Source organism: Sphaerodactylus townsendi, linkage group LG01, assembly GCF_021028975.2.
Source record: "Sphaerodactylus townsendi isolate TG3544 linkage group LG01, MPM_Stown_v2.3, whole genome shotgun sequence".
NCBI lineage: Eukaryota > Metazoa > Chordata > Lepidosauria > Squamata > Sphaerodactylidae > Sphaerodactylus > Sphaerodactylus townsendi.
Window position 1 is genome coordinate 67606172 of NC_059425.1, and position 26354 is coordinate 67632525.

A 26354-nucleotide genomic window follows, 5' to 3' on the forward strand; every position below is an offset into this window, starting at 1 on the left:
CTCCCTTGCTCCTGGTTGTGAGGGGAGAGTACAAGGAACTGATAGGACCAGTGTAAATTTGAGGATATCTTGTAGAAAGTTAAAACTGCCATGTATCTGTCTGGTAGTATCTCCTGGCAGCTGAAGCATTTGTGCATGTAAATTGGACTGGAGGTGCCATTTCTAATATAAAAAAACCTACTGATGGGGTTATAAGTTGGTTGGTCTCCTAAAAAGGGGCTTTACTGAAAATGCTAGAGATATTGAGATATTGAGAAAATGACCAAGCAAAAGCCCGAACACCCAGGAATGAGAGGAGCATATTCCTCTGGCATTTGAAGTTGATAGTTTTCTAAGAATATTAGCTTTTATTTAGATATCCACAAACATTTTTGTTGGAAGGTGGTAGTATATTTACCATAGTTGGACAGCTCAGGTTATGGTTAGCCATAAAGTCAAAGGAAACTGTTTTATTCCCTAATGACTGAAGCTGGAAAACAAAAAAGGAAAGATGATGCATGTACTGTTGTACCCTTGTCATTTATACTAATATATATAATGAATTTTGAACATGGCCCCAAAGAATGGATCAAAAAATGTGACAAGAAGACATGTTTTTATGCAGATAAATCTTCAGTTTTTTAAAAAAGATGGAAATAAATAAATAAGCTTTAAAATGTGAAATTACCCTGTTGTCTGTGGTGGTTACTGGCTAAATCTCAGTCATTGCTGCTGGTGTTTCATTTTGAAACTCCAGCCAAGCTAAGTGAGTAAAATGGAGTGGGCAGGCAGGAAAGAGAACAAGAAATGGCTGGGCGGGAATAGAGCATGGGGAAAGGAGGGAAGGAAGGAAGCTGGAAAAGGGGAGAAGCTGCAAGGAAAGGAAGGGCTGGAGGAAAGTGGCAGGTGCTTGGGAAACTGAGACAAGTAAGTGGGAGGAAGGAAAGAAAGAAACAGGGAAAGGAGAGAAGCCGGGGGGGGGGGGGGGCAAAAAAAGAAAGAAGGGAAAGCAGAAACAGCATGGGGGAAGAAGATTAGCAGGGAGGAGGTATGATTCCTTGCTGATCTACCACTTGTAATTGAAAAATACTAAATTGCCTTCATACAGCAATTTGAGCTGTAAGGCATTTTGCAAACCTACTCTGTTTCTGTATTCAAAATACTGCGACTGAAATGTAAGTAGAATTCTAGGAATATAACACAGACACTGTCTAAAAAAGTTACAGAACATACTATAGTGGAGCTTTTTAGACCAAAGCTTCCTGTTCCTGAAGGTATAATTTCTACAAAGACAACCTTTTCTTGATTTTTGGTCACAACCAAAAGGTGGCATTAGAGGCACCCAAGAGCAAATTCTCCATTTCCATAATCTCAGTTAACAGTGGGAGATAACAAGACTGTACAGATCCCCATGCTGCTGAAGATCCTCTGTTTTATCATCTGATTAATATTGAGAAATGGCTATTTTTTAAAAGCCTCAATTAAATGCAGCCTTAAAAAAAAGACACTAGCTGTTGACAGTCACGTGATAAAAACAGAGGATTCAAAGCAGGGGATGAAAGAGGAATGGCTATTGTGGCAAGATAGCAGCAAAGCATTCCCTCTCAAAACAATAACACGTAGTTCTTCTGCTGTGATTTGGTGCCATCACACTGAATCTCCATGCTTCTCTCAGGGACCAAACATAATGTATAGGGATTCAGTTTGTGATGATCTCAATCTATGTGGTGAAAACTCCTACCAACTACAGCTAAGGAAATGAAGATTTGTCACCAGGAGGATGCTTTCAGAGACATCTTTGTAGCAATCATAGCATATCTTCCACTAAGTTTGAAAACAGAATAACCCATGTACATATCAGACTTTCTTCTGCACATACTATGAAATCATGATACTGTGCATCCTCCTCCTATTACAAATGGGAGAACCAGATATTTTACTACCAGGACTGTGTACCCTGCCCCAGGGATGGATAAAGGGATGGAAGATGATGTCTTACCATGTTGTTCCAGAGTGATCTAGAGAGCTGGGAATGTGATTTTTGACTTAGGTGAAAACAGTCAGGTGCAAAGAAGGAGATATCTGGACGGCCACCCTGAATGGAAAGAAAGCAGTGAGAGGTGAATTGCATTTTGACCTTAAGCACTTTAGCATTACGAACTTCAGAGTTGTTAGTCTTCAGTCAATTGTAAACTCCAATTTATTCATCGGAAGGGTAACTTTTAACACAACCCAGTAAAGATTAGTAGGTGAATTTGATTATCAGCCGAAATGAATTATCAGCTTTGAGCTACAATCTTATGTTGCAGTCATGCAGGGCTGGAGCGAGGGGGAACTGCGCCTGGGGCACACATGTTCCCCGGTGCCCCTGCCCACCACGCCATGCCCCAGGTTGCCCTCAGGATGCCATGTCCCCACAATGCCCCCACACTGGTGCACGCCAAGTGCATCGCACCCCCCAACCCTCTTGGCACTATGCCACTGCAGTCATGGTAGTCCTGTTTTTAACACAACTCGGGGCTTTCATAACTCATGGAAAGAGTTTGTTCTTTATGATCTCATGTTCTACTTTAGATTTCTTGATGATTTCGTTTTCTATATAAATAAAAGTTGAGATAAACATGGACATAAATTCCTGTTTCAAATTCCACATTAAATCAATCTGTGCAGGATCTAACAAAAAGATCCTAAGAAACTAATCTCTACACAAATACTGCAAAAGAGCAGTAATGGAAATCACTCTATATCTTAACTGAACTATTTCTGTGTATAGATGCATTTGGAATATTAGATCTTTGACCTGACTATTCTGTGAGTGCACTTGGCTGTTCAGTTGGCTATGGCCACTCTCTGTTATATAAGGCCATTGCAGACTTATGCAAGCATGTAATCTGCCTTGAGTCTCAGCAAGAAAGGCAGACTGCAATTAAAGTAAATAAATGGCAAGTAAATGTGATGCTGGGGCCTGATAGTTACTTCATGGTACCACATTATTACATATGTAAGATCTGATAATCTAATAGAATATCCTGATAGTTATGGAATTGAACAAAGAATGTGAGCGAGATAAAAATCCACATTAAAATCCACACCTGGAGAAGAGGCACTGTGATGTTTCTGAGGAAAGGCTGAAGGACTACTGTAAAATTTTCTTGAGTGTCATACCTGCCAGTCTCCACCAGTTTTTGCATGCTACTCTGTGGTAGGAAAATAAAATACCATTCTTCAGTTTCTCAGCCTATTTTGCGTGGTAAGAATCGATCACACTTTTTATCCCACCCTTCCTTCAATAAGCCTAAGGTGGTATACATTTTCATTTCATCTTTATAGCAACTCTGTGAGGCAAGGTAGGCTCAAAGAGACCAACTCATACAAATTCACCCACAAAAATTAATGGTTGAATAAGGATGGCATTCAAGCATCCCCATATCTAGTCTTACATTCTAACCAATGCACCAAACTCTCATGTTTCTTTAAATGTCACACCCACTGACAATGATTACAAGCATGCATTTTGACCTTTGGTGCACAAAACATGCAAAATGGCAGCAAACCTGGTAGGCTTTCACAGCTTCTGTCATCATCACTAGCTCAGATGAACCTTCTTTAATAGGAAGAATACAACCACAGTATTCTCTACAGATGAAATAAAGAGGAAAGTGCAAACAGAAAACAAGCCAAATGCTATTAAACATTTAAAATACCCATCCAGTCTCCCAAACATGTCACTGCTTACTCCTTTCTTCACAAACAAAGCAAGGGGGGGGGGGGGTAGGGCAGGTATAAGCTTAGTAATGAAAGTTGGTGAAAAGCTTTGCTGTTTCAGTTCTGTCTCCAGTTAGGCCCTCCATTAAATAGAGTTGGAATGAACATCAAGCATTTCTTGTTGCAGTTTACTAGATACTAATGGAGAACTAAGTGTGAAAATCATTACTGCCCAGTTGCATCAAGTGCCCTTCACTCCTTAGTGCAACGATTTTCACACCTAGGTTTCTATTAGTATCTATACCATTTTTCACCAAAAGATCTAAGTGCAATCAGTCATGGTGCAGCAGAAGAAAAAGTAGAGTGCTTCCGCAGGTGTAAATAGTCTTGAATGTCTAGGAGCATTAAATGATAATTTATAAGCACAGCCTTCATCAAAACCATCATTTTGTACATTATTAAACATGGTATTTTGATAAAGAGCATTTATATTGAAGGCAAAAGATTTATATGATGAAGAGAAACCAGAGTATATTGCTTCAAACAACTATCGGCGAAACTTGCCTTTTTCAAACGAAGACATTTCTTTTTGTTGAAAAAATGGCTGACAGAGAAGGAGGGGCCTTTTTAAACTCTGCAGAGAGTTGTTTCCACTAATATTTCCTCTCCCTGACCTAATCCTTAATCTTCTACAAACTAGTAGGGGTAATTTAAATTTTTTAAATTTTTTTAATTCCAACAGATTGGGGGTGGGGGGGACAGACCAAGGCAGGTACTAGGACCACCAAAGAGCACTCTACTACAAATAAGGTCCAGAAATAAGTGGCAGATGAATTTACAGCTCTACTTGGATCTTTTGGTGGAAAAGAGTATAGCAAACTGCAACAAGATATTCTGTATACTATTTAAGCCTTCAAACAAAATGAAACAAACCTTATTAAGTTGTAAAGAACTCTTTCTAAAAATTTTTTTGATTTTGATTACTCAAAACATTGGCTGAAGTTGGATACCAATATAAATTGTGCTTTGTTTAAACCATGGTTTGTGCAACACATTCCAGTTAGTTTAAAAATTCTGGTTTGTGTTGACTCTCAAGTTTCCTATTTTTGTCTCCTTTCTTCCTTCCATCAAGGAGGAAACCCTTCCTATACTGCCATCTCTGTGGGTTGGTGACCATGAAGGATGCTCAACAAACTGTGATTTGTGAATATACACATCAAAACAAAATACTATTAGTACAAAACATGGTTAACAAACATGCAACAAAACCCACTTTGAAACTCCAATTTGGTGCCAACCATCAATAGCCAGTTTGTTGAACTGTATGCTTTCAGGCAGTTCTGATCCAACCATTGTTTAGAAACCACTAATTATTATAACATCTGAATGCAGCCATTGATTAGGAAACATGCTACAGAAAACAAGTGACTATATAGAGTGTCATGTTGTAAGAATTCCAAAGAAAATTAATCACCTACGGTTGGGTCCCACAGAGGATTTCCATCCTCAGTGTGTGACTTCCTCACTTACTCACACTTGCTTTAGTCCGAAATGCTTCCCAAAATGCCACTCCTAGGGGACAGAGGATCCCCAGGAAAACATGAGCCAGTGGTCTCCCAGTGGAAGAGGAATTCATGGAAATCATCCCCCACATCTGTCTACAAAAATCCTCTATGGGATCTAACACAATTATTTTACTGTTTTTTGTTATAATCTCAAGAATCCAAACAACGCTAAACATGATCTATGGTCTGTTAACTTGAGGTCTGGAAGAAAAACCATGACTTGCAAAATTAGTTATTGAGGCTACCACATTTAAATCACTGTGACAGATCCTGCTGACTTATAATTATCCTGTTTTAAAGTAACTGGCACACAATATTTTGGAAAGTTTTTGTTTTTTGCTATCTTCCACTTTTGAATAGTTGAAAACAACAATAAGCAGATATGGTGTAGTCAGATCAGACTTAATAACTAACATTTAAAAAATACTATATCATAGGTTACAAGAATGCTCCCAATAGTCACAAACAATAATGCAAAGTGCCACACACACTTAATATGCTAAATATGAAAAGTGCAAGTGAACATATAAATCAACCATCATCAATAATGAAAAAATCATCCACTCAGCATACATCAGTGGTTCTCAACTTTCCTAAAGCCGTGACCCTTTAATATAGTTCCTTATGTGGTGGTGACCCCCATGGCCTCTCTAAACTGTTCGTGAGTTCATCTGGGGAAGCATCCCTCTATGAGCCTGCTCTAAAGGCTCTGTTTTCCTGGCCGTTTGAAATGGAGGAAAGAATGGGGGAGGTAGCCCTGCCCACCTGGCTGGGGGTTGCTCTGCCCTCCGGATCTGGGGTTGCTCTCTTGCTACCCTCTGGGGATTGGGTTGCGATGGGGTGTGACTGCGCCACGAAAAGTGGCCCAAAAATATGCTTGAAAAACATGGATCCTCATGGATTCACCTGGTTTTTGCACTAGGTCACCCCAAAATCACCACCACATCACACCTTAACCCCTTTGCCACGTGTTTGAACACAGTAATTGCTCCTCCCACACTCCCTGGTGCCACAGTGGCCCAAAAACCTGCTTGAAAAACATGGATCCTCATGGATCTGCCTGCTTTTTGCCGTAAGTCACCCTACAATCACCACCACACCACATCTCAGTCTCTTTGCCATGTGTCTGAACACAGCAATCACTTCTCCCACACTCCATGGCGCTGCAGTGACCCCAAAATCTGCTTCAAAAACATGGGTCCTCATGGATCTGCCTGGTTTTTTCACTTGGTCACCCCAAAATCACCACCACACCACACCTCAACCCCACTGCCACATGTCTGAACGCAGCAATCGCTCCTGTTCAGATAGATAGGCAACAGCAACAATCCTTACTTGGGAGTAAACCTCACTGAACTCACTGAGGCTTACATCTGAGTAAATACTCTTAAGACTTGCACCAAGAAAATAACACAGGGGAGAAAGAATAGGCTGAAGTTAATTATAACGAGAGAGAAGGGAGATCAAGGAGCAGACAAGAGAAGCACTAGGAAAAATCAGAGAGAGCCATTTCAGACTGGGATGGAGGAAGGGAAAGAAAGTTAAAACTCCAGAAACTGAGATGGGCAGAGTAGTGACAAAGAATGGGGTGAGGGCAAGAACAGGAGAAAGCGGGAGAGGAAAAACAGAGCGGGAGCGATTAGAAGGGGTGAGCCGGGGCCATTCTCAAGAAGGCGCTGGGGCAGGAAAGGGGAGGGAAAGTAAAGCACAGGAGCTGCTTGACCCCTTCATGCTGCTCAGAGGTACTTTGCCCAGGGGAGGTGGATCCTCACCGCTCCCGCCTCTCCGGATGCTAACGCCTTGTGTTCCCCCCTCCAGGGCTGGCTGGGCAGCTTCTGGCTCCGGCAGAGGCGAGCAGAGCTGCTGGCCCCGATCTGCAGCTCAATGCCATCTTGGCCTGGCTCTCTGGCAGCCAGGACAGGCTTTTCTTCCCCCACCTCACTCCCTCCACCTGCCTTGAAGACAGGAGCCTTGGCGACCCCCATGAAAGAAAGGGTCGTTCGACCCCCTGAGGGGTCGCGACCCCCAGGTTGAGAACAGCTGGCATACATAGTCCAATATGAGCATCCAGGTGTTAAATGTCCAAGTAGAAGAGCCCCCTTATTAAGCCCATTTTGTGGAATCACTAAATCCACTTCCTCAGTGTTGGTTACTGGATCTTGCCCAAAATTTCACAGGGTTCACACATATTTTTAGTTCTGGAGGTTGGTATGTGAGTGCACCTCAAGCCTATATTTATCTCCTTAGAATTCCTGTACAGTAGAATGACGTTTGCTCTCCCAGGAATGTGAACAGGACAGTGATAGTGCCATACAATTAATCCAAAAGCAGATATTGCAGCATTTTCTTGTATAGAGTCAGAGTCTTGCCACTGTTCACCATACATTTGAAGGCACAGCCTTCAGCTCATGAACAAACACTACTGTTATTGCTTCCTCAGGTATTGCTGCAGCTTTTCTAGCAAGAGGCAGAACTGCTGGTTCAGAACTGAGAAGCAGTAAACCTCTGAATTCCATTTATAGCAGTATTAGCAGGCAACATGGTCTCTGTGTCCTGTCTGTTAGCCCTCCAGGATGGCCACTGTGTGGAACAGGATGCTGGACTAGATGGACCTTTGGTCTGATCCAGAAGGGGTCTTATATTCTTAATGTTGTGTAGGTTACCAGCTAGGTGTGAGGATTTTGTTAAAATAAGTGTAGCATCTATACCTCTAGCTCATTAAGAGGGAGACACAACAGAAGGAAGAAGAGTAGGAGTAGTTTGGATTTATACCCTGCCTTTCTCTCCTGTAAGGAGTCTCCAAGCAGCTTACAAACTCCTTCCCTTCCTCTCCCCACAATAGACACTTTGTGAGGTAGGTGGAGCTGAGAGAGTTCTTAGAGAACTGTGACTAGCCCAAGGTCACCCATGTAGGAGGGGGAAATAAATCCAATTCACCAGACAGGAGTCTGCCACTCATGTAGAAGAATGGGGAATCAAGCCCAGTCTTTCAGATTAGAGTCTGCAGCTCTTAACCGCTGCACTACACTGGCTCTTAAAAATGGGCTATGTTCATACTGACATCCATCTAGGTTATACACAGTTTCTGGACTATATACAGTAACATCACAATCATACAACAAGGATCCCAAGTTATGCAATCCATTCTGTGGGGTTTGGCATCATTTCTAATGAGCAGATCACTAGGCACCAAATATATAACTGAACAGCTTGTGTGAAAGAACAGTCAAAAAGAAGCCTTACTCTGCTATATGTATGGAGCACGGTAATCGACTATCCAGAAACAATTGCCTCAAAGGAAGAAAGTCCATCACTTCAACAAGATTAACCAAAGTTTTAGGCACCTGACAAGAAAAACAGTTTTGATTATAAGAAGCTGGTTACACAGACACATGAAAGGTTGCACCCATTTGGAGATATTGCTCCAATCTCTCTGACAAACAGAAGGGCTTTTGGGGAGGCACTTCCATACAAAATGATCAGGCAATAGCCCAACTTCTGGGATTTTTGTCAGGTTTTTTTTTTCATTTTCTCCCAAACCTGCTTTACTACAAACTTTCCTGAATGCACTCAAAGCAGGTTTAAAGAGACTTTGGATGTGAAGCTGCAAATTTCCACATCTACCACCAACATCCAGCAACACTACCCCTTGTGCTCATTATGTCTTCCCTACTAACAGTAGGCTTTTTAATCAGGGTTTTTTTTAAAAAAAAATTGATAGCTGATATATTTGTTTGAATACTATAGTCTGCTAGCAGTTTAAAAAAAAAGGCAAGGAGTCCAATCGTGGCAGGGGATGGCAGTTACAAGGGAAAAGCATAAAGAAGCCCATTTGCAATTGTTCTGACTCCAGGTGCCACAGCAAGAAGGGTATTCCGAGAAAGAAGGTCTTCCTTGGTAGTCTGGCACGAGCCCCAAGGCCACAAGCACAGAAGTTGGAGCCTCATTAATTGACATAATCCAGCAAGATTCCTTTCTCAGCTCAAGGAAACAGTCTCTTCTGGTCTGAAGGAAGCACCTGGGACTCATTTTGCCAGGACTTAATTCCAGTTAAGATCCTACAAAAGATGAGGTCTTAAGAGCTGGAGTACAGCCTGCAAGTCTGGCATTGTATCTCTGCTGGGCAGTTTCTGTACAGGCCTGTTGTCTCTGTTGCACCTGGTGGGTGATGGCATAGTTTGGACAGCTCATGGTCTTGGACCTGACCTGGCAATAACTGTCACTGGACTTGGAATGCCTACTGGATTTCCTGATGGTAAGGTCTTGACTGCAGGCTCATGGCACATGGTTTCCAGAGCCAGGGGCTCTGAGTCTGAGCAAAGCCCTATGCCACTGAATTTCCCATAAACCCCTGATCCAACTCAAACTTCTTCTAGCTGATCTGATTCCTCCTCTGACAACACTGAGCTTGGCTCAGAAGAGGACATGACAGCAGCAGCAAAGAGCAGAATGGGGCATTATCCCCATGTGAATTTATCCCCTGGCTCTCTTCCTGTCCAGGTAGCTCTATTAATGATTCACTCGTAATCTTGTTGAAACTGATTCTTCTCCACCATGTGAAAGTTTTCACAGCATCACAGAAAGGGCAAAAATAATTACTAACATTAGCACTGATAAGAGAATGTCATGGGCTTCTCCTAGAGATAACTGGTGACATAATCAGTTACAGAGTGACATAAACTAGACTCAGTCACATTTTGTTACACATTCAAGCATTTGGTGGCATTGCTTTGCACTGCTTACATGGCAGCAGAATGTCATTGCCATTGGAGACCAATGATCAGCAGTGTGGGACCTATCCAGTGGGGTCCAAGAGTGTGATCCTGTCCCCCATGTTCTCCAGTCTTTAATCCCATTCCACAGTCCCTCTAGTGCCTTCCTATCAGTTACCAGGTGCAGTTTAAAGCATTGGCTATACAAAGCCCTTCATAGTGTTGGAGGACCCTCATATTTGCAAGGCCATCTTCCCCCTGTGCTGCATCACAACAACTTTGCTCGTCTGAGCAAGGCGTTTTGTTAAGTGCCAACCTGCAAATGGGCAAAATCAACTGCCCAGACATGTGCCCTCTTCACTGTAGCCTCACCTTGTAGGATGGCCTGCCTGAGGAGCTTAGGGAGGCTTTAACTCTCCTGGCTTTCCACAAACTACACAAAATTGGATTATTCAAGCTGGATTTTCTATGCAAGCAATATTATAGCACTGTAAAAAAGGCATCACAAATTTAGTTGAATAAATTATTAGGGACTGAGGTCTTGTTATTGTGTATATGCTGAATCTCGTATATTTTTGTATCACTTAATGTGTCATATTAATACTTATGTTGTGATTCAGTTCAGTTTTTCAGACTTCTGGTTCGTTCTACAACCCAAAATCTGTTTCATGGTTTATCAAATGTCCCTTCTTCACTGGCGTAATGCCCATTGGGCAAGGTGGGCAGCTGCCCAGGGCATCACCTTGTGGGGGGCATCAAAATGCTGGGTTCGTTTTTGGGTATTTTAGTGGTTTTCCATTTTTGGCCTGCAGGGGGCGCAGTTTTTAGGCTAGCGGCACCAAATTTTCAGCATATCCTCAAGAGACTGTCCTTATGCTACCCCCAAGTTTGGTGAGGTTTGGTTCAAGGAGTCCAAAGTTATGGACTCCCAAAGGGGGTGCCCCTATCCCCCATTGTTTCCAATGGGAGCTAATAGGAGATTGGGGGCTACAGTTTTGAGGGTCCACAACTTTGGCCCCCCTGAACCAAATTGCACCAAATTTGGGGGGTATCATTAGGGCAGTCTCCTGATGAGACCCTGAACGTTTTAAGACTGTGCCTTCAGAAATGTGCCCCCCCACCCTGCAACCCCCATTGACAGCAATGCAGAAAACTCAATGCAGAACAAAGATTCTTGGGCAAATTTCTAGGATGTTCCTGCAGGGGGGTGCATTTTTGGATGTATCGGCACCAAAATTTCAGGGTATCATCTGGAGATGATGGCACCCCCTAAGTTTGGTGCAGTTTGGTTCAGGGGGGGCAAAGTTATGGACCTCCAAAACTGTAGCCCCCATCTCCTATTAGCTCCCATTGGAAACAATGGGGGATAGGGGCACCCCCTTTGGGAGTCCATAACTTTGGACTCCTTGAACCAAACCTCACCAAACTTGGGGAGTAGCATAAGGACAGTCTCCTGATGGTATACTGAAATTGTGGTGCTGATATGCCTAAAAATGCACCCCCTGCAGGCACCAATGTCCTGGTGCAAAAAGAAATTTGGTCGTGGTGGAGTGGCCGCCCATGGGGGGGGGGGGGCATCCAACTCAGGTTTTGCCCAGGGCTACAGTTTGCCCAGGGCTGCCTCGTTACGCCCCTGCCCTTCTTACTGGTTGTATTGACTCACTCTGTGTAATATGCTTGAGTCCCAATGAGAAAGGCAGACTATAAATAACATACATAAAATAAATTGCTGAGACAAAATACCTGTGGGAATATGCCACAACAGTTAGCATTCTTAAGCTAAGCAGTCAAAGAGTACTCCAAGTGCATTTTATCATTTCCAGAATATTCTCACAAATACCCATAAGATGAAGTTCCTTCCACACAAAACAGGCAAGGAGCATGAGAGATTCAGGAAGTGCAGAACTTTATTGCAGGGATATGGCCTTCAGCCACACTACTGTTTTTTTTAAGGCTAGTGATATACTGAGAAGGGGAACAGGAGCACTTATTCTTCAAAGGATGAAGTGCCCAGAGGCAGAAACAAAAATCTTCTCCAGACTTTGCCTTAAAATTTGCTGTGTGGTTACACAAATGTCATAAGCCTTTGTTGGTTATCAAATGTGAAGCAGCTAGTGATGATGAACACTATCTACCTGCTAGACTCTACTTGGAGCACAAGGCAACTCCAGATTTTACCTTCAGGTGTTTGATGGCTGTACCTCTGCTGTGCAAAGGCAAACGCTTAGAGCCATATAAACCTTTATAATAAATACCCCAATGTTTACTCCTTCCTGTCAAAGCTGTCATTTTAAATACAGAAGTGATGGGAAGGTTGTCTAATTTTTGTGCTGCAACTCTACCAACAGCTTCCTTTCCATGGTAGAATGGGAATGCCATAGCAGTTGTGAAGATATTGCACAATAAATAGAATGCTTTGTTGCATTATCTTCTGAAAATGTGCTAAAAAGAAAATTGGACTATGTTCAGAGGGATTGTGCAGAAAGCCAATCTTTATTTATTTAAAACATTTATATCCCCTTTTATTTCCTCAGACTCGAGACAGTTAAACAATGCCACAACCAAGTCGCAAGGACAAGGCACAGCAGTCTATCACCAGGATTTTAAAAAAACATTTAAAACTGCACAGAATAATAAGAATGCAACCAAATCTTCCAACAAGAGTTTATATTTCAGAATTGTCTTTAATGCCTTCCTGAATGCAGTGAGCGAAGGTGCCCTCCGTACTACTCTGGTAGGCCCCTCCAAAAGACTGAACTCATCCCAGAAAAGCCTATGATCTTGCTGTTGCCATATGGACTGTCCTGAACAAGGGAATCACTTAGGAGAAGACTGTCTGGAGAGTGTAGCTTTTGTTTCTCCTTCACACATAGACAAAATGAACAAAGGCTTTTCAAGGAGCCACCACCTACCTCTGCATGGAGAATGTCCAGTGCTTTTTGAATGTGACTTGAAAAGTTTGCTGCTGAATAATGATTCTGATAGAAACAAGATAGAAAGAGGGGGTTACTAACCCTTTTCTAAGGCAAAATTACCTTTATTCTATCACTTCAGGACAGTTATGCATGTTATGATTCATCATGATATGGAAATGCTCCTGTAAGTTGGGAATTAAGTACAGAGATCAATGAGCAGTCTCTGGAGTTGCTTTGTATCTGTCTGCAATGGAAGAAGAACACAGGGTTCCATGAGTTCGCTGAACTATTAGGTGTGGGCCTATCACAGTGGTTTTACATAATCTGGCACCTGGACTAATAGTCCTTAATAGCTGGATCCATCTCTAATCTTCCAAATGTCACAATGTTCAGCTAGGGGGAAGGGCAAAATAACAACAATAACATAGCAGACTGGCACTTCTGACTCGAAACAGAAAGAGAGGCATGAAGTCTATGAACTTCTGGCTGGCTGAAACTACAATGCTACTGATGGACTCCAGAGATTAATGGTTTCACCACCGGCTTTAGAAATGGGTGATATTCATTCATTTCCCATATGCTTAACTGAACTTTCGTGCTCCAGCAGTCTTGTCACTCAATGAGGGTAGTTGAAAGCTATCTGGAATGTTTGCCTGTGCAGCTGTAAGGGCAGTGTAATATTAGCCAAAAACTGAATAAAGTTAGGAACTTCTCATTCTCTCTTTTCCTTGCCCATATATTGAAGAAACCACTACTACATTGTATTCTGCAGGGCCTGCAAGAGAGAAATGTTCTGAGGGCAACACTGTTCCATTGCTTGATGAATCAATTTCCTCTCTCTTAGTTTGATGGCTCCTGAATTAGTATTTAGTATTTTGTATTTCATCTGCGACCCCCCTAGCGTTATGCTTGGTAACTATGGATTCTTTTCTCCACCCATCAATATTTTCTTTGATGCTGGGGAGTGGAGTGCTCAATTTGAAGTCTGTTCCAGCCTGTACTATTGAATTGGCTGTACAGCCGCCACGGTGGCCAAATTGAAGCTGGATTTTAAATCTGACTGGATCATTATTCTATATTTAATTGTTATGTATTGTTTTTATCTGTATTGATTATGTTGCCTTTAACCTGTTGAAAAATGTTCTGAGTCTCACTTTGTTGGGGGGTGGGGCAGGACAGGGTGGGATATAGAGCGAATGAATGAATGAATGAATGAATGAATGAATGAATGAATGAATGAATGAATGAATGAATGAATGAATGAATGAATGAATGAATGGATAGGTGAGTATCTTTAGTTTCTGCCAAATGCTTTGCCCTATTCCAGAGGAGCACCTCAAAGAGAACTACTTTGCTTTAGTAATGGTAAGTATACAATTACCCGAATATCCAACCAGTCCAATTGGACCCCTCTAGGCTCATCATCCAAACATTTTTGTCTTTTGCAATCACTTATCAGAGTCTTTAATAATTCCTGTCAAATCATAGTCTTGGGGTTCAATCAGCATGACCAGTCTTCCACTTATTCCTTATTAACTCACAATATCTTTGCAATAGTTGCACAAGTCATGGATTCCAATAAAAATAGTTATGATCTTCCAGTCAGTGTCAAAGTTGATCCTCTAAATAAAGCAAAGAAAAACACATATCGTTTCTGATTTATCCACACAACTGTATCATGCTCAAACGACATCTAAGATCCTTTCATGCAGTGCCAAGAATAGTAAGCTGCTTGAACATTCTCAACTTACGGAGTCATTTTTCATTAACTTCACAAGTTGTTTTGCTTGGTCTGACAAATTCCTATAAAAAGACGAGGAACAGTGAATTAAGATGATACATTTGGCACTCAAATGCATTCAGGTTAAAGTGTGAGACAGGGATCCAGGAAAACGCAGTCTGAAAGTGCGAAGCGAGGGGGGATCTCTTCAGCCAATTTGATTTGTGGGGGGGGGGAATCATTTATGGCAATTTGAGAGCATTTTGTGAAACTTGAAAACATTCAGTCATAACATTCACTTACACAGACCACCTTTGCCTGATATCATGGCTTCAATTTAGCCATATCTGTGCTTTGGAAGAAAGTCTTACTGGGGTTTGGGGTGATAGTGGGGGAAGATCTTGAATGTTTCAGATGACCCAATAGGCATTATTCTTAAATCAGTTTATAGTGAGTGTAAATATTATTCATGTGTAGTATAAGATTGTGTAATTTGCCTCAAGGTAATACTTCTTTTGGAGAGAAATCACAATTCTCCCATATCCAAATTGCAAAGTCTTACTGATGGAAAAATATAGTTCTTTTCCCATCTAGTATTCCTGCTGCTACTGTTGTTAACAATGTGTAATTTGATTGCATAAGTGTCATAGGTCTCCGATGGGTCATTTTTGTGACATCACCAGCAATGAGATCCACCATGCCTGTAAGTTTTTATTAATTTTTGATACAAATTCAGTGTAAAAATGTGTAATTGTTCTTGGTGTTTATGCCCTCCCCCTCCCCGAACTATAACACTTGTTTACCCTTTGCTCATTAAAATTTTTTTTAGTAACGCCATTTTCACAGCATACATTGGCATCCTGTTCCAGGAATCTTTTTTGACCCATTATGTAACAACTGGGTAAAATCTGATGAGATAGAGTGAATATGAAGGAAGACATACTCAGCCTGTGCTCCTGGGACTGCACGATTGAGAAAGGAGATTGGATCATTTGGGCCACCTGTACTAGTAGAATAACCGGTGAGGTTAACATTGAACTCAGAAAGGATATCTGCAAAGAAAGGGAAACCATGAAAAGAAAGAGCAATTTGTTTCAAAATAGCTAAGTGAAGATGGCTGCTACATACTCCATTTACCTTATTAGATCTGCTATAGTAAGCAGCACTAAGGTGTGTGCCACATTAGACATGCATTGTACAACAGCTGAATCAACTCACAAGGAAACATTGTTGATGACAAAACACATTGGTTGCCCCACACAAGGAGCAACTGTGCTTGTCAGGAGCACAGTGACAATAATTCCCACATGCTGTTTCTTGAACAGTTCTCTAAAGCAGGTCCTCTGGACAACAGCACCTGAGATGCCTAATGATATGTAGAGAGAAGGTGGAGGATGGTGTCATTACACTGGATTCCTGCAGCAACACAGCCTGGGAAAACAGGGGATATCTCATGATGGGAAGTGGGGAACCTGAGAAGATATTGACTAGAAGGGTAGGGCATACTGCAAGGTGCCAAAAGCAAGGCAGCAGTTGGAAGACAGCCCAAACTAATCATAACACATTTATATTCTGCTATATCATTTACACTATAATGAACTACAACAAAATTGGTTTGTATCAAAATATCCCTTTTGTGTGCCTATGTGATTTCAGGTAAATGGAAAAGTGTTATTTTTCCTCCTGAGGAGAGTTGCACTGACAACCTAATCGTGTTCATGTTCAACTATCCCAACTGTGCAAGTCTGACTGCTAGGATCCCGTTGTGGTCATTCCAAGGAAGTATTAATCTAACCCAAGTAGAAACAGACTTTTCTCTGTGATACACCTCTGAACATGCCAGCCACAGATGCAGGTGAAACTTAGGAACAAGATCTACCAAACCACGGCCACACAGCCCGGAAAACCCACCACAACCAGCTAACCCAAGTAGTTTAACTTTTTTGTTTACCTCATGATTAATGTTGCTAAACAGTATCTCCGTTTCTTTCCCATAGCATTGTGGTACACTTATTTTCTCTCCAATGCTGCTTAATATCTAAATGTGTCCTCTTGCCAGGTTGATCCAGAGGTTTGGACTAGGGTGTGTCATCTGTATGCTCATTACACCCAGCTGTTTCTGTTAATGGATAGCCATCTAAATACTGCCCCAGATGTTCTGCCCAGTTGCTTGGAAACAGTAGTGAAGTGGTTGAAAGCAAGCCAGCTGAAGCTATATACACCTAAGATGGAGACCCTATGGCTGGGCCGGGGAGGCACAGATGGAAGTTGCCAATGGCTGACTCTTGATGCATTATCCATCAAGAATCTTAGTGTGTTGTTTGATGCTTCCCTACTTATGGAGGCTCAAGTTGTACATGTTGTTTGCTGGGGCGAGTGTGTGTGTGCTTTTTGGAGGTTTCTGTTTAAAAAATTGGCAATTGATATAACAGACCAAAGCTACATCACTATGCCAGTAAAAAATATCCTTGAAAAAGATCCCTGGTGGTGCATCAGGGCAGGGAATGCCCACTTCAGGGAATGGGGCAGGCAAAATGCCATCTGAAAGGCCATTGCTACTGCATTGCATCGGCAGCCACAGAAATAATAGCGCATCCACAGGAAAATGTTACGTGTGAAAAAAGCCCCAATACATAGCAGATTTTACATGCTTCTGCTTGCACAATTGCCCTCATATCCATGGAACTATGCTAATTGATGTTCAATTGCATGCACACTTCACTCAGTTAAAGGGCCTCTGAATTGTATCCAACTCTTACAGCTACTGAACAGAAATTCTGGCCTGTCCAAAAAGCAGACAGTACCTAAATATAGAAAGACATATGATGGATCTTTACCCAGCCTAATCTGGCAGGAGCTGTGTGAGAACATTTCTGTGGATTTCTCAAAAAATATGCAACAGCATGCGCTGATTCCAGATTCCAGTCTTTCTTCGCTCATTACTCTTTATGGCAATGTGCAGAGGGAGAAACAATTCATTTCACAAGTTCACTGCAGGAACAAAACTCTTACTTACTGGATAAAGTAGTTACATTCCTTAATGAGGCATCTCCTCCAATGCTGTGACAGAAGAGAAGAAACAAATACAAAGATGGGCTCTTAGTTATGTTTAACTAACAAGGAAACAGATGGTGAAAGTACCAACAACAGATGTTCTACTTTTACAACAAAAACATGATTGTGTAGGAATCTTCAGACATGTTTGATCACTCAGACTAGAGGTAGAGATGAAAGCAATGAAGGAGAACATATGCAGCACATTGTTTATGGAATGTAAGAGAGCACTTATACAGTCTGAGTGAACAGACATTCACTGAATTAATTAATCTCTCTCATTTCAGAAACCAGAGTATGGTCCTAAGCCCACTGACTTCAGTGGAGTTCAAAGGCTGTAACTCTCCTTAAGGTAGTGCTGGCAAATTCTACAATCCTTCATAGAACAATAGCCAGAGTATCTGGCCACTTTCTCAATAGCCTGAGTAACTGGCCAAGTTCTGCAGGCCTGCAATGAGTGGATGCAGTGGTTAAGGAGAAGGGTTGCATAGTTTGGCTTTCACTTGCGTAATATAATCCATTTCAGTCCCACTGAAAAGCTGGACTATAAACCTAGTAAATAAATAGTTTCCTTCTTGCTAAAGAATCTTGAGAATTGTATGTCAGGAATGGGGAGGATATAGAGATTCCGAACAGATTTCTCCTTGAAGAGAGAGCCATAAAAATCAATGTGTGTAGCTGTCAGAGTGATGGACAGGGATCTGGAGACCCAAGTTCAAATCTCTGCTCTGCTGTGGAAGTTCACTGAGTGACCTTGAGCCAGTATGTCTCCCTTACCCTGAAATACCACACAGGATGGTTGTGGTGGCAATAAAATGGTGGAGGGAAGAATGATGTCATAAGCCACTCTCCACTGGGGGAAAAAGCGAGGTATAAACATATAAATACATACAGTTCAATTGGCAAAACCTGTATACTTTTTTCAATGCATATGGAACCAAGGGGAACATGGATTGAAGAACTGCAGTGTTTCATATTGTTTATCCCAAAAAAATTTCAATTGAATTGGGAGAGACATTACACAGGAATAATGCTTACCTCCAAGCCAGTCCCCGATACTGAGTATTCATATCCAACATGTCATTTGGTTTTGATCCAATGCCATTACCAGCCTGCCTCAGAAAGGTGAAAAAGATAAAAGTACAAGGCTAGTCAAGCATTTTAATTTTTTTTAGTCTGCAATGAAACCATCCTTTTAAGGCAGTATCTTCTTGAACGAGAACATTTTACCTTTCAGTAGAAGGATTAACTCAAAAGAAAACAAATCCATGGTATTTTGAAAACTCTAAAAGGTACTGTGTATACCATGTACCATCTACATAGTTTACAGCTACATCAACTAGTGTTTAAAAGTGTTACAAGCATGACTTAAGATGAACAGGGCAATAAACTAAGAGATTTCACATATTCAGGCCAACAAAATCTTCCAGTGCCACTTATTTGCCCTGTTGAGGAGATAGTGACAATGGGAACCTAGCTTTTCCACAGGCACAAGAGGGAGAAGAGGCAATCTCATCTAGCTCTTCTTCTCACTATAGTTCTGACTCATGTGACTTGCTAACTATACAGGTCCTAACCCACAAGTTCAAATTATTTGCTATGGCAATCCATTGATTTAATGTCACATGAATTTTGGACTGTAGTCTAGCCAGGGATATCTTAGGGCCAGGGGGAAAGTTCAGTGGCCAATCCACACAAGACAGATTCCGGAACTCTCTGAAGAGTATCCATTTCTGGGGAGCAGTGTCTTGCTCTCTGGCAGTCTTTGACCCCTGTGCCTCCATGGCAGTCCTTCATAGGAGGAGGGGTCTGACTGCTTACAGTGAGACAAAATAATTATCACTATAGCCAGTTCCATTAAGTGGCAAACATGACACATGCACTGAGTTCTATTTTATTGATAAACATGGAGAAGTAGGATTAGACCCAGAGCACACAGAGATTCTGCAGGTGCAATGACTTCCCCTACAGCAGGGGTCTGCAACCTGTGGCTCTCCAGATGTTCATGGACTACAAATCCCATCAGCCCCTGCCAGCATGGCCAATTGGCCATCTTTGGCCATGCTGGCAGGGGCTGATGGGATTTGTAGCCCAAGAACATCTGGAGAGCCGCAGGATGCAGACCCCTGCCCTACAGAATGCAAATTTCTCAGTTCCTCCTCATGGCGGCTTTGAACCTCAACCCCAGAATCCTATACCTGGAGGAGAGGCGACCCCAGCTACAGGATTTAGGGGGCATTTCAGGCTGCTGTATGAGGGGAGACCCAAGAAAAGTGAAGTGAAAAGTCCTAATGTCCATGGAAATGCTGTGCTGGATCGAGGGCCACAGTTTCTAATATGTTCTGCATCCTTTTGTAAATGTAGCATGTACGAGTTGTATGCAGCTCTCTCCATCAGGGACCCTTTGCTTTACAAGATGCAAGGAAAGAGGTGATGTGCAAATGATTTGGATGCACGCAGACTGTTCATAAAGGGACACTGAGCATATGGATGATGGGGAAAAGACAGCAGGTATGACACCTCTTCCCTTCCATACAGTCATAAACCTCAGTCATGAACAGTGTGAAAACTGCTTCAAAGGGCATCTTATTCTTCTCTTACAGGTTAGCAAATGAGCTGTAGATCCTCTGCCTCAATAAGTTTAAAGTGATTCAGTTCTCTAGGGGTAAAAATGCAAAAGAAGAATGCTTCTTACAGTCCAGGAATCCCCCAGGGCAGCTATTACTTGCACATCAGCTGGTTTCAGGCTGTGCACTGTAAGGCCAAAAAAAAAAAAAAAAAAGGAAAAAGATGTAGTTAAACTTGTAACAGAAAGAAGGTTTATGTTTATCTTTCACTACCTGATGTCAATTATTCCATAGGGGATTTCTGTGTTCAATTAGTAAAAGATGTGGAACTTGATCTAATTCCCTCCCCAACTTAGCCAAAGTTCTATAGAAGAAGCAATTGAGAAAGTGAAGGGAGTCTGGGACACAATATCGCCAATTCTTAAGGAAGAGTTGGAACACCACATGGTAAGACATGAGCCTAAATTCTTGATAGCCAGTCCTAAAGAACAGAATTGAATCTTTTACATTCTGGTCAGTGCAAACATCAGTGCATAGGATAGCAATTTGTATTCATTTTCAGATACCAGAATTCTAAGTAGAACAGTGCTAATAGTACTGCAGGATGGAAGTTAGAGTGAACCAAACCTTTTCAACTTTCTGAGATAGCACTGAAGATAACTTATAATGAATCAGACCATTGGTCCCTCAAGGTCTGTATTGTCTTCTCAGACTGGCAGTGACCTTCCAGGATCTCAGGCAGAAGTCTTTCACATAATCTACTGCTTGAACCTATCTAACTGGAGATGCTGGGGACTTAAACTAGGACTTTCTGCATGTAGAGCAAATGCTTTGCCTCTGAGCTTGTCCCCTTTCCCAATGTCTGTTTTTTAGACAATGTGCATGCTGCAATGTTTCCATAGCTGTGTAAAGAGTATAAATGGTAAGGTATTATGGTATGATGAAAATAGTGGCAGCCACTATTGTATATGTTTAGTATGGGATGAAATACTGAAGAAGAAGAAGAAGAAGAAGAAGAAGAAGAAGAAGAAGAAGAAGAAGAAGAAGAAGAAGAAGAAGAAGAAGAAGAAGAAGAAGAAGAAGAAGAAGAGTAGGAGGAGTTTGGATTTATATCCCCCCTTTCTCTCCTGTAGGAAGAAGAAGAAGAAGAGTTTGGATTTATATCCCCCCTTTCTCTCCTGTAGGAGACTCAAAGGGACTTATAATCTCCTTGCCCTTCCCCCCCTCACAACAAACACCCTGTGAGGTGGGTGGGGCTGAGAGAGCTCCGAGAAGCTGTGACTAGCCCAAGGTCACCAAGCGGGCATGTGTGGGAGTGTACAGGCTAATCTGAATTCCCCAGATAAGCCTCTACAGCTCAAGTGGCAGAGCGGGGAATCAAACCCGGTTCCTCCAGATTAGATACACAAGCTCTTAACCTCCTACGCCACTGCTGCTCAAAGGGGCTTACAATCTCCTTGTCCTTCCCCCCTCACAACAAACACCCCATGAGATAGGTGAGGCTGAGAGAGCTCAGAAGAACTGTGACTAGCCCAAGGTCACCCAGCTGGCATGTGTGGCACAGGCTAATCTGAATTCCCCAGATAAGCCTCCACAGCTCAAGCGGCAGAACAGGGAATCAAACCCGGTTCCTCCAAATTAGAATGCACCTGCTCTTAGCCACTACACCACTGCTGCTCTCTAGACTAGATCTAGAAAACTAATAAAGGAACTGAAATTGTCAGATATATGGAGTAGGAGTAAGGTTGTTCATTGTAACACACATCTAGCCTGTCCACAGCAACAAAAAGAGGTAGGTTCCAGCCTAAAGAGGCAGAACCCAGAGGACCAAACTATTTATGGAAATCTAGCACCATGTGAAGGGTTCCCAGGTTTCCCTAAGCCCAGTGCTGGGAGGAGGTGAGGAAGCAGGCACCCACACTGTATCTGTATTAGGGCTTAACGCAGGGTGGTTGGGACACTTTCTATTAGAGAAACTGCAAGTCCACCTTCTGCCAGTTTAGATTAGCACAATATAACATGCCTGAAATTCCAGTCACAGGTCTCCTTCATCAGATATGTTATCTGACTTTCAGGCAAGCAGTTCAATTTAGAAGAAAAATGACCAGCTGCTTTTCAATCAGCAGCCACCCATGTTGATCAGCCAGATTCTTTACCATTCCTTCACAAAGAACAGTACAAACGTCATGTGGCATTCTAGCCTTTTTTATAGGATCAGGTGGGAAGTGAACTCTGCAAACTGCATTTGTGCATGTATTCTGATGATTTTAGTTAGACATACTGATGCTGGTGTCTCAAAGCCTGTTTCCTAGGTTTTATTTGCCAGTTTAAAAAGGGGGGGGGGGGTTCCCATAATGCATTTTGTTTTACATTTCCCCCTTTAAGATGTAGTTTGCAATGCTACATTTACTATATATGGAATTGGCCATAGGGAAGCAAAATTACTGGGAGTAAGTTAATCCCAGGAAACACAGAAAAACGAAAGAAGTGAAATTGATCAATGGCATGGAAATGGGATCAGAATTCAAACAGATGGACACTGGCATTCCTTTTGGATCCTAATTCAAGAACATGCTGACTGATCTGTTCAGGATAGGAGGAGCCTGTGTGCTGCCCCTCCCCATTTGTGGGGGCCTCCATAAGAGGCCTGGAGGGTGGAGTGAGCCTATGAACCACATGCCCAGGCAAGGGCTGCTGGTGGCTCATGCTCCCTGGCAGCAAGGGGAGTTTATCCTGAGGCCAATGCCCAGGTGGCTCCCACTATCTTGCTGCTCCAGGCATTGGTGTTTTCCCCCATGGATCGAGCTGGGAGAAAGTTATTACTGTGGGACAGCAGATGTGCTGCCCAGTGCCAGATTCGTCCCCTATGCTGTGCCTCTGCTTCCTTTTGCCAGCACACCAATGAAACGGCTGGGGCCAAATTTTACCCACGCAATGGGGTTTTCTGTGTCTCCTTCTGCACCCTCAGACCACTCCCTCCCCTCTTCAGGCAATAAAAGCAAAAGCAGACCTAACATATTTTCTTTGGCTCTAGGACCCAGCCCAAAAAATTAGGAACCAAACTCATTTTCAGTCTTTGGGTTTTCATATTCTAATGACCATATTTTATAATTATTACTATTTATTATTCATTCCTTTAAAACTTTTATAGCCCTCCTTTCCATCCAGTTAGGGCCCTTAAGGCAGCAAACAGTGAAAAAGACATTCAAAACACTGCATACATATATAAACAATTAAAACAAACACTTTGCAGAGTTCACTCCTCACCTGACTCTATAAAAAGGCCAGACTGCCACATGATGTCTGTACTATTCTTTGTGAAGGAATGGTGAAGAATCAGGCTGGCTGATCAACAAGGACCACCAAATGAAACAAAACTTCTTCACCCTCTGGTGAATGGCAGTGATAAGGTGTGTGTGTATGGGGGGAGGGGGGATGAATCTCCATGGGGAGAGAGTTCCAGAGTTTTGGTACCATGATTAAGAAAGCCCTGTCTGGTGTTGCTATCCATCTAACCTCAAACAACAAGAAGCAGCCAAAACAGAGCCTCCAAACATAATTAATGTGTGGGCAGGTTTATTTGGGAGTATATGGGAGTAGGCAGTCCTTCAATTATGCTGGTCCAAAGCCTTATAAGGCTTTAAAGGTCAGTACCAGCAAATCAAAAGCCAGTGTAAGTGGCAAGTGTGCAGTCCCTACAATCCACTCCAGTAAACATTCTGGCTGCAGCATTTTCTACCAACTGTAGTTTCTGGATACTTTTCAAGGAAAGCCCCACATACAGCACTTTGCAGTAATCTAATCTAATGTTACCAGGGCATGGGCCTTAGTGGCAAGACCTTTTTTTGCCCAGCAAAAAGGCTGTGGCTAGAGCAACAGCGGAAGCTGGTAGAAGACACTCTTGGCTACCACTGCCACGGCTTATCCAGCAGGAGACCCCAGTTCTGCAGAACCCACAGGCAAAGAACCTGCTTTTTTAGGAGCAGTGTATCTCCATCAAAAACAGGCAACATCTCCAGGTGGCATCTCAGATCAGTCTTTCCAGATAGTGGTGGCTTTTCTACCTTTTCAGAATTATGATTCCACTTGTTAGCCCTCATCCTTACCAGAACTACCTCCAGGCACCGATTCACTATTCCCCACTGGAATCTACTGGAAATGCAAGACGGAGCTGTGTATCACCTGCATATTGGTGCCATTAGCCCAAATTTTAGATGACTTCACTAGTGGTTTTATGTAGATCAGGGGTAGGGAACCAATTGGCCATGCTGGTAGGGGCTGATGGGAATTGTAGTTCCTGAACATCTGGAGAGCCACAGGTTCCCTACCCCTGATGTAGATGTTAAAGAGAATGGAAGACAATTTGGAACCTCGGGGGACCCCACAGGCCAGAGGTTCCCCAATATCACCTTCTGAAATCTTTCAAGTAGAAATGAAACAAAAAAAGATGCTTTCTAATCCAACCCAGAAAGGTGATCCATGATTGATATTACTGAAAGCCAGCAGGCAGGAAATGTTTTATTTCTCCTGCCCAAACCTCTTAGTTTCATTTCCACCACTTGTACTCGCCATTTGGTATGCTGCAGGAGATTCTCCATGGAGATTCCCCACAGAGGTTTCCTCTGCTTGCAGCTCATCCATTTGCTATTTCACTGTCAAAAGTAGATGAATAAAGTTTGTTTAGCCTAGCAATCCTGTGCCCGTGTCATTTGTCCTTTTTTATTTGTTTGTTTTGAGGGCTGTCCATGAAGCTAACTCTGACTTAAATTCTCTCCAATTTCTCATAATTTCATTCTTGTTGAAGGCTTACATGGACTGAATCACTGGGGTGTTGTGTGGTTTCTGGGGCTGTATGACTGTGTTCTAGTAGCATTTTCTTCTGATGTTTCACCTGCATCTGTAGCTGGCATCTTCACAGGATCCTCTGAAGATGCCAGCCACAGATGCAGGCCATACAGTTGCATGCCCTTGCAGCCCGGAAACCACACAACACCCCAATTTCATTCTTGCTTTAAAAAGCTCAATTTAATTGAATTATAAATATAGAGAACAATTGGTTAAGAAATTAATTCATTTATCATCACTGAATAGTGTAAAGCTCAGATTATGTATAAGCAAGCAATGACAAGAAGTTTATGCATATTTATTGTCACACAGCAAAACATTCTGATGCAAAAATGATAAATAAGGTTTGTATTTCCACTGAGATTTGCCAAGAGATGCTACATAAAATGATTCCTGAAAATACTTGTAGGTTCCACAACAAAATTTCTAGGCACCATGGTGATCTAGGATCTCTTTAATCCTGGGCTAAACAGCCTGGGAGTTTTCAGTTGAGAAAAAAAGACAAGTAAGAGAAGACATGACAGAGGTTTATAAAGTGATGTATGGGGTGGACCACAGGGAATTTTTCACTTTTATCTTCCATAATACTAGAACTTGGAGGATCCAATGATGTTGATGTAGAATAGGTTCAAGATAGGCCACAGGAAATTCTTCTTTACTGGGTGCATCATTAAATTGTGGAAGTCATTGTTAGTGGGCCATAGTAGTGGTCACAAGCATGGATGGTTTTAAAATAGGGTTAGAAACTGGTTCTGGTGAGTTTCCAGGCTGTGTGGCCGTGGTCTGGTGGATCTTGTTCCTAAAGTTTTGCCTGCATCTGTGGCTGACATCTTCAGAGGTGTGTCCACAGATGCAGGCAAAACGTTAGGAACAAGATCCACCAGACCATGGCCACACAGCCTGGAAAACCCACCAAAACCAGTTGAATCCAGCCGTGAAAGCCTTCGACAATACACTGGGTTAGAAAGTTTCATAGAAGATAGGTACATCAGTGCCTACTAGCCACTAAACTAAAGGGAAACTAAAGGGAGCCTTCATATTCAGAGGCAGCAAACTTAGGATCATAGAATCATAGAGTTAGGGTCATAGAATCATATGCAGTCGTGGGATTCAGCAGGCTCGCACCACTTCAGCAGAACTGGTTGTTAAAATGGTGCTTGTAAACAACCAGTTGTTAAATTATTTGAATCCCACCACTGATCATATGATGTTGGAAGAGACTTCAAGGGCCATCAAGTCCAATCCCCTGCAATGCAGGAACACACAATCAAAGCACTCCAGTCAGATGGCCA

The 26354-nt window shown here is 42.3% G+C and overlaps 1 protein-coding gene across 1 annotated transcript in view; it reads right to left on the reverse strand.

Moving 5' to 3' along the window:
* Window positions 1-26354, reverse strand: part of PLB1 (phospholipase B1) — a 133986-nt gene that overhangs the window by 42857 nt on the left and 64775 nt on the right. Inside the window, exons 27-38 of the mRNA XM_048504965.1 lie at window positions 20346-20404; window positions 18689-18762; window positions 17613-17656; window positions 15540-15648; window positions 14628-14679; window positions 14418-14498; window positions 12874-12939; window positions 8493-8593; window positions 3534-3615; window positions 3072-3176; window positions 1979-2074; window positions 398-469 (exon numbers count right to left, since the gene is read on the reverse strand). Coding sequence (XP_048360922.1) covers window positions 398-469; window positions 1979-2074; window positions 3072-3176; window positions 3534-3615; window positions 8493-8593; window positions 12874-12939; window positions 14418-14498; window positions 14628-14679; window positions 15540-15648; window positions 17613-17656; window positions 18689-18762; window positions 20346-20404 — 941 coding nt within the window. The remainder of the gene's footprint in view (window positions 1-397; window positions 470-1978; window positions 2075-3071; window positions 3177-3533; window positions 3616-8492; window positions 8594-12873; window positions 12940-14417; window positions 14499-14627; window positions 14680-15539; window positions 15649-17612; window positions 17657-18688; window positions 18763-20345; window positions 20405-26354) is intronic.